General features: G+C 37.2%; 1 protein-coding gene across 1 annotated transcript; it reads left to right on the top strand.

Annotated features, from left to right (window-relative positions):
• Positions 1-602: 602 nt before the first annotated feature.
• On the top strand, positions 603-17564 carry LOC106061668 (E3 ubiquitin-protein ligase XIAP-like). Its single transcript, XM_056026240.1, has 9 exons — positions 603-665; positions 2437-2805; positions 3283-3359; positions 5848-7002; positions 7141-7292; positions 9395-9446; positions 10532-10639; positions 11434-11529; positions 15284-17564. The coding sequence occupies exons 2-9, from the start codon at positions 2498-2500 to the stop codon at positions 15511-15513; spliced, it is 2178 nt and encodes a 725-aa protein (XP_055882215.1). The 5' UTR covers positions 603-665; positions 2437-2497; the 3' UTR covers positions 15514-17564.
• Positions 17565-19443: the final 1879 nt, after the last annotated feature.

The following is a 19443-nucleotide window of genomic DNA, read 5'->3' as shown; positions in this document are numbered from 1 at the left end:
CAAATAAAAAGACTAATAACCTCTAATCAACAAAATGTAAAATCTTGTAATGAAGGCCTAATTATATATATATTTATATATGACTGCGTTGCGACAAGAAATTGCTTCCTCATTAATCTTCGGACTCGAAGACAACCCTTATATATGTGTCATGGCCGAAGCCAGGGGCGGTTATATATGTATCATGGGCGTAGCCAGGGGTTGGTTGGGGCTCAACCCCCCCCCCCCCGAAAAAAAATCCCCCCCCCCCCCCCCCCACGTTTCGGAGAGACGGACTTTAGTGAATGATTTTTAGCTTTGATTTTGTTTATTTTAGGTGAGATTTTAATACTTAACCAACACTTGCCCCAGCCAAGGGGGGGGGGGTTGATTTAAAACCCCTTCCAGGGGGTTTTGAGTTTAAAATCCCCTAACGGGGGTTTTGAGTTTAAAACCCCCTACCGAAAAAAAATCCTCCCTACCCCCCCCCCGAAAAAAAATCCTGGCTACGCCCATGATATGTATAGTATCAATATATGTATACATTTCTTAGAAAACTATTTATAAAGCCTTAGCGTATCAAAGAAATCGGGAAAATGAAAGTGAAACATTAATAACTCCACGTAATTTCTTACGTAACTCCACGTTGGCGTCAAGATGGCGATCTGCTAACCGGTTTTAATTTTGTAAGTACTTGGGGTTTCATTTTAACCAACACAGTAATTTATTTCTGTTGAAAATACACAGATTAATAAAACTCTAGACTACTCTAGAGCCTTTCAATACCTTCACAGTTTATTTTAATTCAAAGAGAAGTGCTTTCAAAGATAAAAAATTAATTACTTAACCCGATAGCTAAGATACAACATTTCCCGAATCGTGGGAGTTCCCCGCAACATTTTTTTCCCCACTTGATTAATTGGATACGAAATAGTGCGTCCTCTTTTAATATGGCATTGGAAGTTGCCATTAAATATATTTTCAGCCACTCTGAAAAGTGTAATAATGTTCTTATTTTGCCTCTGTTGTTTATATATATTATATATATTATATGTAGTAAATCTAATGCAAGCAATCAACGAAAGGAAGGAGGTAATGATAGACGATGTATTTATTTACAGCTATAAACATATACTTAGACATGGACTTCAGCTATCAAGTCACAGGGAGTAATGTGTTAAGTTCTACAAGTCCTAATCAACACTAGAACAGACCACCGACACACTTCCCAGTGTTGCTCCAGGTCTTCAAAACAGTTCACTGGTATCATGCAGGACGTCACTTAGCCCCAAACAGTTCAAACTCCCATTACTTCAGCCGGATCTACAACAGTTTTCTCTTCTAGTACCAACATCATGGGCGTAGCCTGGGGGGGGGGGAATTGACCCGTCCCCTTCCCGAAATGAAATTCCCGAATTTAGTGACTAATTTTTGTTTTTATTTTGTTTCTGTAAATACCTCAGAATAAGCATTTTGTTGGCTTTCAATACCAGAAATAGTGCTTGGCGGTGGCAAGGGCGGGGAGTCTACAATTTTTCCATTCCAGGAAGAACCTATTCTAGGGTACAGCAGACGTCTTCCAAAAGAATGAAGGGTCAGAATGTATAAAAGATTATGTACACACACATACATACACATATATATAACAATTTTTTCGCTGGGTTGGGGGGGGGGGCGAAGGAAGAAAAAAACCCGCACCCCCCGAAAAAATCCTGGCTACGCCCTTGATATATATATATATATATATATATATATATATATATATATATATATATATATATATATATATATATATATATATATATACGCTTTTGACAGAGCTCATGCCGATGCTTTTTGGCTCTCCTAGGCGTTCTTTGTTACCGTTTCTCCTCACATAGTGCTTGCAGTCAAGGATTTTGTCTTCCCAGTAGTCAACATTGACGTCTTCTACGTTGAGACATGGTTTTATTGTGTCCACTACCTCACAAGGTTTCATTTCAGACCTTGTCATATATCGGGCAGATCATGTTAGGATCACCTGTTTTTGTGGTCCACGGTTAAGAGGGTGTCATGTGGCCAGCACAATGACCAACCTCCTTTACTTTTTTATCAACTAAAGTTAGGTACCCATTAGAGTTTGGTGTACTCAGGGGCGTCCTAAAAATCCTGAAATTTAAGATCCCAGTTTTTACCGATTTTCAAACGCAAGGTCCCCGGTTCGAAAGCTAAGTGCTTAAACACTCCGCCAAAGCGACCTTTCATTACCTCACAAGTTGTCCATAAAGGATTATTTTCGGGACACGTTCATCCTCTATCCGGCGGACATGACCAAGCCAACCCCTTTTTAATTAAATTTGTGATTTTGATTGTTGAAATATTCATTTATTTCTTTTAAATTTACGTATAAGTTTCTGTAAACTCATTGTAAACAGCTCTCGTACTGTCTAAAGAGCTTAATTCTATTTTTCCAACTAGTTTGCACTGCTTCTGAACCACTCTAGCTTCTGCTACACGACGGACTTGCTGTTCAGGGAAAATGCCGGAAAGTCTATGTCCCCGACAAAATATTTGCTTTAACTCCAGAGTAGGTTTCAAAAAATGTATCAAAATATCATCTGATAACAAAGCTAAGAAAATGCACAAATGTCGTTTGGAGACATTTCAGAAGAAGCTTATAAGCAACCACGAGATGTTCCAAATAGGTACATATCAGAGGACGCGTCCTAGCCGTCTTGAAAAGTACAACATTAGGACATGTCAAGGGAAGCTTCCAAGACGTCATGAAAAGAGGCGAAAAAAATGTCTGTTAAGACCAAAGAGTTTGCAGCAAAATGAAACAGACTTGTGAGTCTTTCTTTGAACTTTTCGTCTACGTAATTTTAGCTCTTTGCTTGTTTGTATTTTTTAATTTGTACCTTTACCATCAAAGCTTCTAGGTTCTAGACATCACGTCACATCGCGGCATTTTTTTCCAATAACCTTCAACTTGGATTTTTTTTCTTTGCTCTCCTTGTTAACCAATAGAAATCATATTTTTTCGGCCTTCACCTTGAACTCATTTCTATCAAGGTCTTCCTTCATATTTTTTTTTCTTTTTATGTTGCGTCACGTGTGACTTAATTTGAATACAGCCAAACTTTATCTGTCCGAAATTTGCTGCCTTGAACTGTTTACCACAAAAGTGTGACATATCACACCAATATTGTTTGATAATAAATAAATTTTAAAATTTTGTCCTTCGCTAATAATATAATTTATTTTAAGGGACTAGTGAATTATTATCGTATATATTATTCTTATAACAAAACTGTACTTTACTAGTTTACTTTACAGGACTATCCAAAGTGGTTCAAAAGAGATTACCGCAGGCTCCTCTTCCACACTAGAAAAGAAAAAAGGTAGAATTTTAATTTGATTAAATTAAGTTACCTAAGGCTTTTGTTGATTTTTTTATGGTAACGTATTTCTTGCTATCCTATCGCGAGTCCGTTTTCTTGGTTTTTGGTCTTTTTTTAACTGTGCGCTTCGTTAGTAACTAAAACAATAATAGACTTTAAAGTAAGTTGCCCTTTCAGACCTTGCGATCCATTGATGTAAAGGCCATCTGTTTCTATGGCCCACAAGGGTCAGGTGGTTTCAGAGGCGCACGAAGTTCCTGAAATTAGATATCCTAGTCTTCACCAGGATTCGAACCTGAAACCTCGGTTTGTAAGCCAAGTGCTTTACAGCTCAGCCACAGCGCCTCCAATGATAGGTTTTGTTATTATATATTGTACAGTATAGATGGTGTTGTAATCAGACTAGAGTTTCTTGGAAATTGACCGTAGTCTAGAAAATTGGTTGCGACTCAACAGTAACAATAGCTTGTCCGGTGCTAGAATTATTAAGCTTTAGTTCTGGCATTCAACCCCTATAGTAGGAGGTTTTAAAAGTAGGGCTACCAGACATCAGGTCCGTGGCATCCCTGCGGCAGACATAGCCCTAAAGTATGAAAATGTCAGGCTTGTACTCCAGTGAACTTTGTATACCAAACGAATTCAATCCTTTATACATTTTTTTAACAATTGTATTGCTAAGTTAAGTAATTTCTGTCATACTAACTACTACATTGACAGAAAACATATTTTTAAAGAGAAACAAGGTTACAAAAGACAGTTTGTGTGGAAACACAAACTCAAAATCGGCCCCCGAACATCCGAATGAAATGATATCAAAGACAAATGAGAGATAAGAATGGAGAAAGAAGGTTAACAGATCTTGTGTAGTAACCCAACGGTCCCGCAGATCAAAGGATAGGTGAAAGTGAATGTAAAGTTAGATGTGAACCTGGCCTAACTAGTTCCCCTTTCAGACCTTGTGGTCTATAGGGCAGATGATGTAAAGTTCATCTGTTTTTGTGGCCTACGGTTAACGAGGGTGTCATGTAGCCAGCACAACGACCAACCGCCGTTACTCTTCCCCAACTAATGTCAGGTACTCATTAGAGCTGAGTGGACTCAGAGGCGCCCAAAGATTCCGAAGTTGAAAATCCCAGTCTTCACCAGGATTCGAACCCGGGACCCCCGGTTCGAAAGCCAAGCGCTTTACCGCTCAACCACCGCGCCTCCCCTGGCATAACTGATGTCTTATAATTGATCTAATTGTTTCGAAAAGGCTCAATCTCTTATTCGAATCCTCAAAAAAAAAAAATTCCGCAATAAAAAAAAATGTTCAAAAATGACATTTACAAGATTACTGTTCTTTTTAAATTAGGTCTAGAAAAAAAAAAGTAGCCGTTGCATCAGAACTTTGAATGGTCTAAAATATTGTGATGTCGGATTTTCAATATCTTTTCTAGTTTACGAGATCTAAACGTGACGGACGGACAGACGGACAGACGGACAGACATTTTGCACAAAACTAATAGCGTCTTTTCCCCTTTCGGGGGCCGCTAAAAATCTATTTAGCATGTATTAATTGGTACGCACTAATTTAAAACAACATTTAAGTAGTAGTTTTCATATTATTGCGTGAAAGGCAGAATGTTGATGTCACCTCGGAGCACTTAACTAAAGGAATTTTGTTTTTACTGAAATGTTTTTATTTCTTCTTAAGGCTTTCAATAAGAGCTTGACCCTTTATAAAAGAATTAGATCAGTTAGATCAGCGGTTCTCAACCTTTTAAGCTCGGCGACCCCTTTTTTATAATCCCCCACTCTGCCGCAACCCTTCCCCCCGGACACACACATACAGCAACAGAAGAGTAGACAATAGCAATCCATATTTTTGATGGTCTTAAGCGACCCCTTGCAAATAGTCAATCGACCCCCCAAGGGGGTCGCGACCCGCAGGTTGAGAACCCATGAGTTAGATAATCATTGTATGTCTACAGTTAGGCCAGGTTCACTTGTAACTTTACCTTCACTTTCACCTATCCCTTGGTCTACTGGACCGTTGGGGCACCACATAAGATCTGTGAAACCTTCTTTCACTATTATTTACTGTCATTTGCCTTTGATAGAATTTCATTCAGATATTCTTTCTGAAAATATTGAAACCTGTCTTTATACCAGCTTGGGTGGTCCACTTCGGGGGCCGATTTTGAGTTTTTGTCTCTACACAAAATGTCTTTGTAACTTTGTTTACTAAGATTTTGGTGCATAAGTATAAGTAAATTAATATTTGGCATTTTGTTATTTGACTCGTTTTTTTTTTTCACTTTGCACTTGTATTTTATGGAGTCGAAAGATATTTATGTTAAAAGAGAATATATTAAAAAGATTGTTAAATTTTGAATGGCCACCGTTTGTTCTTCACACAGTATTCATGCACTATTTAACTATCACAAACACGCAGTATTACCATTTTTAATACTAGTTTTTTTTGTGTGTGTGTCTTTTATTACAGATGATCTAGCAAGGAAAGATATTTATTGTAGCACTAGAAATAAGACTCCAAGTTGTGATTCTCAAAACTCAACAGTATTACAGATATTTTCACTTCAGCATGTACATCACAACATGGTACACGGTCCACAAGTTTCAAATGGCAGTTTAAGGGTTAATTTCAATTATGAAATAGTAAGGCTCAGAACGTATCACGTGTATCCAAAATGTGCCTTCCAATTCGCTTTACTTTTGGCTCGTGACGGCTTCGTTTATATAGGCACTGGATCAGATGATGCCGTCATGTGTTATATTTGTCATGTCATTAAAAGCGAATGGACTGAGTCAGAAGATGTCACATCCGTTCACAAGAGGATGTCTCCTGTTTGCCCCATGGCAAATGCTACAGAATGTGGCAATATACCTATTGCTGCTGGATCTAACACTGTTGATGAGATCCTTGCTATTTTGGCAGATGCTGATTACAATAAATACCCCGCACAGAGTACAGCATACTCTGATGATAGCAGATATAGTGATGTAAAGCAGACTACAGATATGGATGTCAATAAAGATATACCCTCGTCATCATGTCTTTACGCAACATCAAATGCTTCCTTTAGTGAAAATCCAACACTGTCGAGTCATTGTCCCCAGAGTCAAGTGAACAAAACGGAAACACTGTCTAGTTTACCAAAAGATGTATGCCCACTCTGTCCAGCTCAAACTATTAAAAAAGGCAGACAATTGACTAGAGTGCCGTCAACGTCTGAGAACTTAAGGAGCTCCCCGCAAGCACACGGTGTGACCAGAAGAGAGCCTAGACACGAGCGCTGTGAAACAAGGAATCATAACACTGAAATGTATGATAGATCTGGCTCAACGAAGAGAAGAACAATATCAGCAAACTGCATTCATCTTATGTCTTTCCAATCTGAAACTGCACTGAAAGGATATATTAATGACAGAAGGCAAGTTACTCAAGGGGAACAAGCACAATTACAAGAACACGTGCTGCAATCACGAAGGAGTTACTCGGAACTGGGCATTCAGACAGGAAGACCTAAGTTTCCTCAATATACAACGAAGGAGAGCAGAGCTAAGACTTTCACCAATTGGCCAGACATATCCTATGCAGACAAGAAACATCTTATTGATGCCGGATTCTACTTCACAGGTTACGTTCAATGTTGTGCTAAATTTAACCATCAATTTAAAAGGAACAAAATTTACCTTTTACTAAACGTAACATTTTAAATATACACTTTTGTTCAATTTATTATGCCATGGTTAGTTGTTTTTTCTCTTCTTTTAGGTGAAGGTAAAACAGTCTGCTGTTTTTTCTGCGGAGGTGCTCTTGGGGAAAGACGAAAAAGGGAGCATCCATGGATAGAACATGCCAAGGCGTTTCCACAGTGTGGGTATCTTCAGCTGCGCATGGGGTCTGATTTTATTAATGAAGTACAGGTACTGTTGAAAAATAACAATCAGATCTCTCTGTTTCTTTCTCTCTGTCTCTCTCTCTCTTTCTTTCTCTCTCTCTCTATATATATATCCATTCCTTCTTAACAGTCAAATCAAATGCGTTTCTAAGTACAGCCCTTTCAAAACTTAAAATAATATGGACAGACAACGGCTTAGCCCTCGGCCCCAAAATCAGACTGATGCGCTGCCTGGTCATGGCCACATTCTTATATGCTTGTGTACGCTGACTGTAGAGCTAGAGAGGAGGATCCTAGCTATGGAATTGAGATGCTATAGAAGGATCCTTGGTATCACGTTCAAAGACAGCATCACAAACCAAGAGATCGGACCCCATGATGACCTGCTAACTATAGTGAAAAAACGCAAGCTCAAAATCTATGGCTATATTACAAGATCTTCGGGGCTCGCAAAAACCTTCCTTCAGGGAACAGAACCAGGAAAAAGAAGAAGAGGCAGACAGAGAAAGCGATGGGAGGACAACATAAAAGAATGAACGGGCCTGTCATTGAAAGAGGTTCTATACAGGGCAAAGGACAGGCAGGAATGGAGAAAGACGGTCGACGAGTCTTGCTTGGTGCCTCAACGGTCCAATAGACTAAGGTACAGGTAAAGGTAAAAGGTAAGTACAGCACAAGGTCATAAAATCTAACATCTAATATATGGAGCCCTCTGATATGCTGCTTTTTTTTTATGTAGATGTTTTTTTTTTGTTTAACAAAAACAAACTACGATTGTGTAATCACGTGAAATGCACTCCTTCTTAATCTTCGTATTAAAATAATTCAATTTTGTTACATTTTACAGTAACTACAAACAGACACACCAAATAGCTCAATGCAACGACCTCTCATAACCCTGCTAGTCATTGGGATAAGGCTAACAAGAAATTGAGAATGAGAATAAGCGCTAGACACAGTGATTTAGAATTTCACTTAGTAACAAAGACGTTAAACAAATTGTAAGAAAGTCTTATTTTTTTAAAATATGTTAATTTCTACTACCTTTTTTACTTCTTTAGACCACAACAAAACTCTATGGCTTTCTCTAGAGCGCCACAATTTTAAAATAGTACATTATTATGTAAAAAAATAAATAATGAACGATAGAGAGAGAGGGAGAGAGAGAGAGAGAAAACTTCGATGCACATACTATAACACTCGAACTGATACGTTGAAAAAAAAAAGTTTCTTTTCTTTTTCTAGAATTTTATTGATTTATTAAAGGGTCCACCTAGCTCTAGTGGATAACTGACTTTAGCTGTGGAAAATCTCATGTGCTGGTCACATGACACCCTCGTTAAAAGTGGGACGTAGAAACAGATGACAGGATTTGAAAGGGGAACTTATTAATTTTTTATGAGCTTATGATTATCAATCTTCACAATGTTTGATATTGGTAAATCTCATCTTTTATTGCGTACAAGCCATTTATCTTTGTCTTAACGGCAATCCACTACTGCAGTGTTTTCCAAATTGTGTTCTGCCTAACCCTAGTGTTCCCCGATGCTTTAGTAGGTGTTTCTTGAACTTCTGGAATAATTAACTAGTAGGCCACCACGTGAACTAATACGCAAAAACTTTCAGTAAGTGTTACGTTAAGGAAAAAGTGTTAAGTGTTACGTAGAGGTAAAAGTTTGGAAACCACTACACTTCTGTTTACGCTGAAGCGTGAATATTTGAATTTAGGTTTTGTTACAAGAATCAATGCCCATACTATAACTACAGTAATTCAGATAAGATATTTAACTTCTCATATGGTAATATTTGTTTCCATAAGCATTAACATTTATTTATCCCGAGAACTGCTTTATTTTACAGGGCAATTAATCTGGTATGCTCTGCAATTCTTTTATCCGATAAAATATGTAGTCGTATTAGTTATGTGGGTAAGCAAAAAGCTATTTTAGACTTCGATGTTGATAATAATAGAACTTTCAATTTCTTGATAGTTATAATCATGAATCCATTAACTAAATTATATTATAGTTTTAAAATAATATTACATTGTTTAATATCTGTGTCAATCTATAATTGTCTTCGTATTAATATTTATAGGGTTCAAACTATTCAATAAACTATTTTCAGAGCTCGAACACGACGGCGGATACCTCATCGTTAGCGTCTGTTTCAAGTTACTGTAAGTCTTAAGAATTGTAACTAAATGATCTATTTATTTAAGGAAAAAAAATTATCTAATTTTGTTTTATCGCAAAGCTTTTATCAAGTCACTCTGTCTGTCTGTCTGCCTGGTAAAAAGTGTGTAGGTCTACACGTTGTTTTTTCTCCAACACCTAGTCTAGGATCAAGTTTAATTTTAGCACAATTGTATCTTATACCTGACAAAAAAAAATCCATGAAAAAACAACACACACAGACACACACTAACAATTAGTTAACTATTAATAATTATTTATTTTGTTGAGTATCGAACGGAAAAAAAATTCACTTGGCACATATGGTGGTAAAATTGATTTTAAAAAAGTACCTTGCGATCTAAGCGGATGATGGTGCAAAGGTCATCTGTTTCTTCTGCCAATGGATAACAACGACCAATCGCCTTTACTTTCACCAACTAATGTCAGGTAGAGAGTTGAGTGGACTCCTGTTTGTCCTAAAAATCCAGAAATTAACTCTTTCCCTCCTAACTGACGATACCAGAGTTGATTCCACCAGAATGAGAAAATAATTACAGAGAGAAAGAGTTGAAAGTCACAGTCTTTCACCGATATTTGAAAACGGGACTTCTCCGTTTGGAAGCCAAGCGCTTTATCACTCAGCCACCACGACCCCTTTAAGTTTAATAAGTCCCCATTATACTTTGTATCGTCACTTAAAAGTTTGAAACAAACAATAGATATGTATAAAATCTTCTAGTTTCATAAGTACATCGCTGAATTCTAGTCATACATTTTGTTAAATAAATCTACCACGGCAACTTTCACCAAGTATTCCACTTCTTTCTTCTACCTCGCTTTTTTATCAACTGGTGCAGACATCAAGTGATAGGATCATTGCGTATTGAGAACGCTAAAAGCATAAACTAGCGCTAAACAAAAAATAATAGGTAAAAATATTTCATATAGCTCTGATTTATTATTGTTAGAAATAGACTTATAACAAATTTAAATACATGACTGATGCAAACCAATTAATACACCTTTACTAACATAAGCTTTGCATTTTTTTTTTTAAAGTATTTTTGTTTGTTTGTTTTTTTATTAGTTGATGAACCAGACTCTCTTTTAAATGAACCATCCGTTAGAGTTTTACTAGACCACGGACTAGATGAAAGTTTAACTCTGAGGGCAGCAAGTCGTGTTAAATCTTTAGGTGAGTTGTTGTGGCGTTTGGTGGGTGCAACTGATCTTCTGAGGCTGCTAAACATATCCCGGTGTGTGGTCGCTCAATGAACTCTTTATATTGAGTCTTATCTATTTATATGTATGTTTCTGTTGTGATGTCTTTATATGAGAAAAAGAGTCCTTGTAATCACAACAAATTTCCATAAGGATCATTGAGGTGGTCCTGGTCTTAGTCCTGTAATTGTACATAGCATGAAGTCTTTATCAAAATATCTGAACAGACATTCCTTTCTGATTTATTTTTTTGAAGCTTTAAGTTTTTGTCTTTGTCCTCGGAAGATGATCCGGGCTCCAATAGGTGCTTACCCTAAATATACATTTCTCTGTACGGGCTCGACGAAGCGGTTAGTAATCACGTGACTTTTTTTAAAAGCTCTATAAAGAGTAATCAATTTAGAAAACCTTTGGGCGGTTAAAGGGACTCTATAAGAAGTACGCAAGCATTATATCATACAACGTTTGGGAGACATTTCAAGAAACGACCTTTGTGGAATAAAAATTATCAATGACGCAATAGTGAAAGATTGCAGTTGCCAACTATTGCGCCACAAATCTCAAATCTTCTAAAATTCGATTTTTCCAATGCTAAAAATTGCAGAGAATATTTAATTAAACTAAAAAAAAAAACAACTAAATAGCTTTTGGATGTTTCACTTGATTCGCTTTTCAAAACAAAACCTTTTCAAGCTTGTGTACATTTAATGTGTATAAGTGTAACATTTACAAATTAAACTTTGATATCTGATATTCATTGTATACCAGGAGGAATGTTATCTTCTGATGCTATCAAGGAAACGATGGAAGAACTTTGTCATCAGGAAGAAGAGACGACAGCAACCGTATCACCTCAAGACCTGGGTACGTTTATATTCCAGTATAGATATATATGGCCTCCTTCAGTCGCCAAGCGACTATGGATCATCTCATAGAAATGAGATGAATGCCTGGGCATTAGCTGTGGTCGGAACGATGTCGCCCACACATCAGTTCCCCCCTGATGTATCCAAAGGAACGGCAGTGCCGATACAGTTTGGGGTCAGCGGAGTCGCAGGTTATGCCAGAGTGTAGCACTGGGTGCTTGAAACTGCCTTAGGGTTGCCAGCTCCTGATTTTTCCTCAGGGTTGACTCCCGAAGCCTTTCCCATGATTGGGTATAGCTGCAAGGCAACAGAGGTTTGAATTCAGAGTTTTCATTCTCCCAGGTGGGTGAGAACTGTTGGTGAGAACAGTTCCGCCGGACTCAATATCTGAGCCACACGTGAAGGCCAGGAGTTGGACTGGTTGTCAGAGGCTATTTGAGACGCGTGCCATTAGGAAGCATTTTATAGGTAGTGGAGTGCTTATATCCATTACCACTTCCGGCAATGACAACCTTGTGGAACTTCCAGTGTATAGTACACTAGTACACAAAATTATAGATTTTGTCTAGATTATATTTTTATTTTTATCGATACACGTAAGTGCAACAGCTTCCTCTTTAAGATTTACGTTTTATTACAAAGCTGAAATCAACTCTGTCTGTTAAAAAGTGTGCACACGTTATTTATCCAATACCCAATCTCGGACCTCGGTTCAAGCTGGAACTTCGCACAATTATTCATTGACATAGACATGACATGAATCAATAAAAAATTTTATGGCTAAATTCTTTGGGCTTAGTCCCCTTAAATAACTGTTGGCGTTATCTCGTTGAGACTTTTTACGGCGCGACTATACAAAATCTGCTAACATACGGAATAAGTTGTTGGCAAGGCAACGCCTCATCTAAACTGTTGCGACGTCTAGAAAACATCATTAAAAAAGCATCAAAAATTACACTCACAACATTACCACATTTAAAGTAATTTTTTGAACAAAAGTGCCAAAGAAAAATCGAAAAAATCATGGAAGACAACGGCCACCCGCTCCATCAGAACTACGTCAGGTCGTCGCGAAGTGGGCGACTGCTGTCAATCAAAACAAGAACGGAGCGGTACAACAACTCGTTCGTACCTGACTCGTTCAGACTCTATCACCGCCACTCATTGATCAGGGAACATGAAATGCACCAAGATACCTGTGTGTAGTCGCTGAATGAACTCTTTATGTTGTGTCTGTTGTATTTATGTGTATTTTTCTGTTGTGTTATCTTTATATGAGAAAAGAGTCCTTGTAATCACAACAAATTTCCGTAAGGATCAATAAAGCAGTCTTAGTCTTAGTCTTAGTCTTAGTCTTATATCACGCATTCTCCGATCAAGTTGATACTTTGAACAATGATTTATTGTACCTAAGAAAACATGAATCCATGAATCAATAAACAAAAAATACTCAATTGGTCAATTAATTGGATGTAATTAATTACGTTCTTTGATAGCGAGTAAGGGAAATAACTTGTACATTATTGGTAGATGTAGTTTTAAGAACGGTGCTCTTCCCCTTCTAGATAATCCTAAAAAAAAAAGTGATATGAGACAATGTGTGTCGACATCAGGAGAAACCACTGCCCGAAGCGAAAGTTAATGGAAAAATAAAGTTGAAGAAATGTACAGATCATTGTCAAAATAGCGCTGCTTTGCCAACTAAGATTTAAAACTAATGCATTCAGCGATAAAGTTTTGACATGTATTCTCGAAGTGCTGGAAAGTGTACAAAACAATTATGATTTGCTTTTTAAAATGCAAAGCTTTCTATGTTTACTACACCAATTATTCCGAAATAGAAAGCTTTTTGTGTCTGTCTGCCCTACTTGCAAACCTTCAGTACAATTCCACCACAACGAAGCATGTTGCAATGTCTTCAATGTCCAAAATTAACAATATTACGGATATTTAGTTTTTTTATAACTTGAACACAAATTATAGCATTCAATATTGTTTTTAATAGTACCTCGATATATTTATGTACAATGATTAGCCTAGTAATGTTAAGCCATAGACTTAGATCTGTATATATATATTATATCTAGTGACGATTTCTATTTATTTCTTGGTAAATTCTTTATTATTGCTAATTAAACAGAATCATCACACGCCGGAGATTATATTTATAACTTGATAATTCAGTGAAGAAACATCTGTATTCTTTCAAAAGTGGGAAGCGTGGTCGAGAGGCCAAGTGCGTGTTGAACTTGGCTTGTCTTGGCTACCTAGAAGGGGGCTCGAGGTTCGACACCCTACTGGGGCAGAGTTGTGTTTATTGAGCGCCTAAAGACAGCATGGAAAACCAACTCCTGGATACCCCCTCCTCCTCACTGGTCCACAAATGAGATTGGACCAAAGCGCTCTGAGCATACTATAAGCATGAAAGTAGCGCTATATAAAAGCTATAAATAATAAAAAATGTTCTTTAATAAACTTCTTCAGATTACATATATATATATATATAACTTCTTAATTCAATAACAACTTGACTTAATTCTTCATGAAACAAAACCTAAAGATACTATACCACAATAACTTTTACTAGTATTACTTCAACTAATGTAACTTCAACTAATGTATCCTCAGAAGTCCGTTACTAAACAAAGACCGTTACAATGCCAGGACCTATTACTCTACCAAAACCGTTACTATGCGAGGACCCCGACAAACTGACTTTCCCCTAATTTATACTTTTCTTAAACGTATTTTCCAGAATCATAGAAAACTTTTCCCCTAATTATTTCATTAACTGTGACCTCATAGAATCTGACGTCTGCTATTTTTTCCACTTAACCTCTTTCTCTGATTGGGAGACTAAAATTAACTTGTTTACACTGGTCAGCACTGGCTTGACCTCGGCTTCTAGGAACTGGTTGAAATAGGTTTACAGTCTCAACTCGTGACACTATAGACTGGACATGGAGATCTTTTAACATTACAAAAAATGTTGGTTAATTGTTTTTAAAATTTGAAACAAGGCGTTGTTTTGCAAAGTAGTTATAGGAAGTATAGTCCTTTTTTAATACTCTAACCAATGTAAATTTTTAGAACTAGATGTAGTAATTGAACATCAAAAATCTATTTAAGTGTACCTAACCTGATACGTAAAAATCTATCTCTGTATAGGTCTGTGAATCTATAAATCATAGATAAGGATATGTTTCCTATTTCCAGTTTAGATATAATATAAATGATTATTTAGTCTATGTGCCAAGCATGTAACTCAGCGGTTCTCAACCTTTTAAGTTCGGCGTCCCATTTTTAGAATCCCCCTCGTGGCCGCGACCCCCTTCCCTCTCCCCCCACACACAGCAAAAGAAGAATAGACAAAAACAATCCATACTTTCGATGGTCTTAGGCGACCCCTGGCAAATCGTCAATCGACCCCCCAAGGGGGTCGCGACCCACAGGTTGAGAACCCCTGATGTAACTGATATTTTTCAATAAATCTAAAATTTGATCAAACGTTGAAGCGGGTGAAAGGGGAGCATACTGTTAAACGTCAAAACCTTGGAGTAACCAAAAAAAATTACGAGATAGGCTCCCTTTTATTTTTATACGGTCAAAACTGAAGCTCAACATATCACTAAGTTGAAATAATAAATCTAATACATTTTATTTAAGGCAGTGGTTTGGATTTTGTTTTGTTGTACGATTGTTTTATTATATAACTACTTAATCGTCTAAACGTCTTTAAAAATAATTTTCAGAGGAAATCAAGCAGTTGAGGAAAGCCAGCAGCAGCCTACGCCAGTTGGTGATATGTAAACTCTGTAAGAACAGTGATGTTCAGGTGGCGTTCTTACCGTGCGGTCATCTGGTCTCCTGTGTCGAGTGCTCCTTAAACCCTTCATATTGTCCGGAATGCAGGAGTGAAATCATAGGAATAAGACGTATATTCATAACTGGAAAATCTACAAATAGACAGGGCCGGATTTAAGTATCTGGAGGCACAGGAGCAGGATTTTTTTTTAAATTTTATTTTTTTTTAGTTTGTTGAGATCAAGTAAGTACGGAGCTGATTTTAGGTCAAAATATTGCAACAGTGCTACACGTGGACCCTTCTTAACCTAAACAATGTTGTAATTAGTAAGATTGAAAGTTATGTCTGTAAAAATACGAAAAAAAAATATTTTGTAGAGAAAAATGTTAAAGTTTCTGATCCGTCAAAATTCGAATATAAAAAAAAATATCTCGGGGGTGGGGCGTCTCGTACGGAGGTCCTGGGTCTTAAAACCGGCCCTGCAAACAGAACAGCTTTTGATACAAATACATTACTATCGTAATATGTCTTTTAGAAAACTTATATCATCATCATCATCATCATCAAACTCCATTAGAGTGAGGGCTTGAGAGGCTCAAATCCTCTCTTGCAAAAGCCCTGGACAGAAACCCTGCTGTCTTGCGTAGTGCATGAATGTCGCCATACAGGTCGAGAATTTTGGGTTTCCCAGACCTGTCGAGACGGAGATCAGCAAGTCTGGGGCAGTCAAACAGAATATGAGGCACGGTTTCCTCTTCTTCCCCGCAGCGAGGGCACCGTGAATCGAAATTTGGCCATAGCCGCGAGAAATATGAGCCAACAGGACAGTGGCCTGTCCTTCACTGTGCTATAATAGCTTGCTCAGGCCTGGACAGCCTCCACCACGGGGAAGTGCGGTCAGGGCGCCCCATGCGCTCCCAGACTCCACGGGCTTTTTGGGACTTGTCCCAGCACTCAAACCACTTTTCCATTTCTGTTTTTTGTATTATAGCCAGGGCTTGATGAAAGCTTACAGCCTGATCAGTGGGTGGAATTTGCCCTCCCTGGTGGGCCAAAGAGTCTGCGATTGTGTTGCCAGTCACACCTATGTGACTCGGTACCCACTGCATTATTACAGGGGTGCCATAGCGTTGTTTGATGTTATGTGAAGCCATGATGACAGTGTTGATATTGGGGGGCCATGGTCCGGGGCTTTGCAAAGCATGTAGTACAGATTTTGAGTCAGTGACCACAACATTCTGTGTTGCCCTCAAATGTCCCTCGCCGAGTTGAGAGTCAATGACTTTTAAGGCTTCACAGACTGCCATGGTCTCCGCATCAAAACTGCAAACACTACCACATGGTCCAAAGATTTTGACTGTTTGAGAGCCAAGAAAGTCGATGTAGGCTCCATAGCCTGCTCTTCCAGAATCTATTGATGCCGATCCATCAGTGTATGCAAAAATAGCACTGGGCTTGAAGGTATTAATGGTCTCCAGAGCTAGGATTTGAAGGTCGTTAGATGAACGGCTTTGCTGAGTGGCATTAGGGTCTACTAATTTCAAGCGTATGTCTGGGGTTGTTGGGCGACACCAAGGGGGAAGGGGATCAAAGCGTTGAATGTTTTGTCGGTTGGTGGAGAGGCCAGCTTCATCAGATAGTCTAGTGGCATGATGCATAAAAGACTGCATCTGGATACGTCTTCTGCATCTCCAACCATCCACTAGTTTTCTAGCTGGGAGGTATTCATCCAGCCTTTTATACCGCTCATAGCAGGTCAGTACTGACCTTTCCCTCCTAAGGGTTAGTGGAGCTATATTAGCCATTATTTCAGCCGCATTCACTGGACTTGTCCTAAAGGTTCCACAGACAAATCTTAGTGCTTGGGACTGTATTTTATCAAGTTGTTCAAGAGCAGTCCTAGAAAACTTATATAAACCTACTCTGTCAGTCTGTCTGTCTGTTAAAAAGGTTGTACATGTTATTTCTCCCAAACCTATGGCTATCTGGTTGTGCGGTTTGCGCGCTGGACTGTCTTTAGGATTTATCAATGGTTCCGGGCTCAAACACTGCCAGCTCCCATCCCCCGTCGTCCTGTGGGAGGTTTGGACTGGGAAAGAAATGGTCTTCAACTCTGGAAAAACACCCGAAACATGTGAAGCCTTTTACAAACATTGACCCATTCTCGGATTAAGATGAAACTTAACGTAGTTATTCATTAGCATATACAAAACATGAATTCATAAAAATTACTGCTAATTACTTATTGTGTTTAATACCATTAAGGGAAAATTAGTTCTTCAGTATTAACTGATACGTCTAAATATGTTTTTTCCCCCCAATTCTCCCAAATCCATTCTCGGAACAAGTTGACACTTAAAACTTTTATTTATTGTACTTAACAAAACATGAATCAGTTAAAAATGAACCAATTAGTCCATTTGTAATTAATTTTGTTAGATATATAAAATTAAAGAAATAACTACATTATTAGAGATATTGTTGTAAGGGCGGAGTTATTTCCTTTAGATAATTTTTTTTTAACGAAAGATTTTTACAAAAAATTATTTTGCTTGTTTTTTATTGGGATCATTCTTTTCCGACATTGTGCAATAAGGGAAAAAAGTGCTCGCGTTTATTAGTTACACAATAGCCAAATTAGTTGATTGAAAACTAGTTATTTGTAATCCTCCATGCTCTTAATTTGTTATTTGTTATTTCATGTAGGAATGTGATTACATTTTTAAGATATCTTTATCCTTGAAGTAGACTTTATTTATGTAGAAAAAGCTTTAGAATCAGACGTTTCTTGTTTAAATTTACTTTAAGTACAAATCTACGGCGAAAAATTTAAAAATCAAATAATGTGATTCCGTTGACACAAATATCAGTCTGCCTTTGTCTTTCATTTATCCTCTTTTTTTGAGATTGGACTTTTATCTTTTATCTTTTAACCTCTAAACCACATCAGTTGTGTTATGTCTTTTGTTGATCGAACAAGTAAGAATGCTAAGAGCTGTCCATCACATCTATTACTGTAAATGCGGGCCATTATATCAACTGAAATCCAGTTCTTCATCATTTTTAGCGAAACCCAATAGGGAAAAGGGTGCTATTAGTCTAGTATGGTCTGTCTATCGTCCCGTTTAGGTAGCAAAAAAAACTATAAAAGATATTGAAAATCCAATATCAAGATATTTTAGACCTTTAAAAAGATGTGATGCAACGCTATTGTCTTTTTTTTTATTTTCTAAAAGCAAACCGTTTTTTTTTTAATTAACTATGCAAGCATTTTTTTTTTTCAATCCATTTTTACAAAACTTAAAAAAAAAAAACAACCTGTGGGCATTTTAACAAAGGAGGCCAATTTTCAATATCTTTTCTGAATATATATGGACATGGTTTTAATTTTTTTCTACAACAACTGTTATAAAACTATTTTACAACTTAATTAAGTATTTTTTGTTATACCGTTTATAGAATAAAGTGTTTACTTTTGTTTTAAAAGTGAAGGATGGTATTTAGTATATATATGTATATATGTAATACGAATATAATTTAAACTACATTTAATATTTAGTTTTTCATATTGTACGCTTGTGAAGTGTGCCATGGTTACAATTCGATCGCCTTTATTTAACCAGAGGGAAAGGCTTATTCCTTGAGGCCTTGATTGGGAGATAGGCTGTTAAGAAAATCATCAATTTAACTAACAGTCAATAACAATAGTTTGGACAGGTTCATATGGAACCTTATAAACTTAACTATCAGTTATTTGAATAACCAAGATGTAAAAATAATAACATCAATACATTACAATACCCTTGGTTATCATGTCGTTAATCGGCTTTACAATAAAACAGTATTAGTAGCGCTTTATATACGTAGACGCAGAGACAGATTGTGTACCTACTTGAGTGGACCACTTTAGGGGCCGATTTTGAGTTTCTGTTACTACAAAAACCTTCTTTGTAACCTTGTAATGTTACTAACAAGATCAACCATGTTGAATATCAACCTGTTGAAACATAGTAACAAGTACGTTAAAAGATGAAATCAATAAAAAAGGATTATATTAGTTTCTTTAATAATCTCAATTAATAGCTTTCAATTGTTTCTTTACTTATA

The sequence above is a fragment of the Biomphalaria glabrata genome, chromosome 4, assembly GCF_947242115.1.
Source record: "Biomphalaria glabrata chromosome 4, xgBioGlab47.1, whole genome shotgun sequence".
Lineage (NCBI taxonomy): Eukaryota > Metazoa > Mollusca > Gastropoda > Planorbidae > Biomphalaria > Biomphalaria glabrata.
The sequence above is the reverse complement of the archived record's forward strand: the minus strand, read 5'-3'. Positions and strand labels throughout refer to the sequence as shown.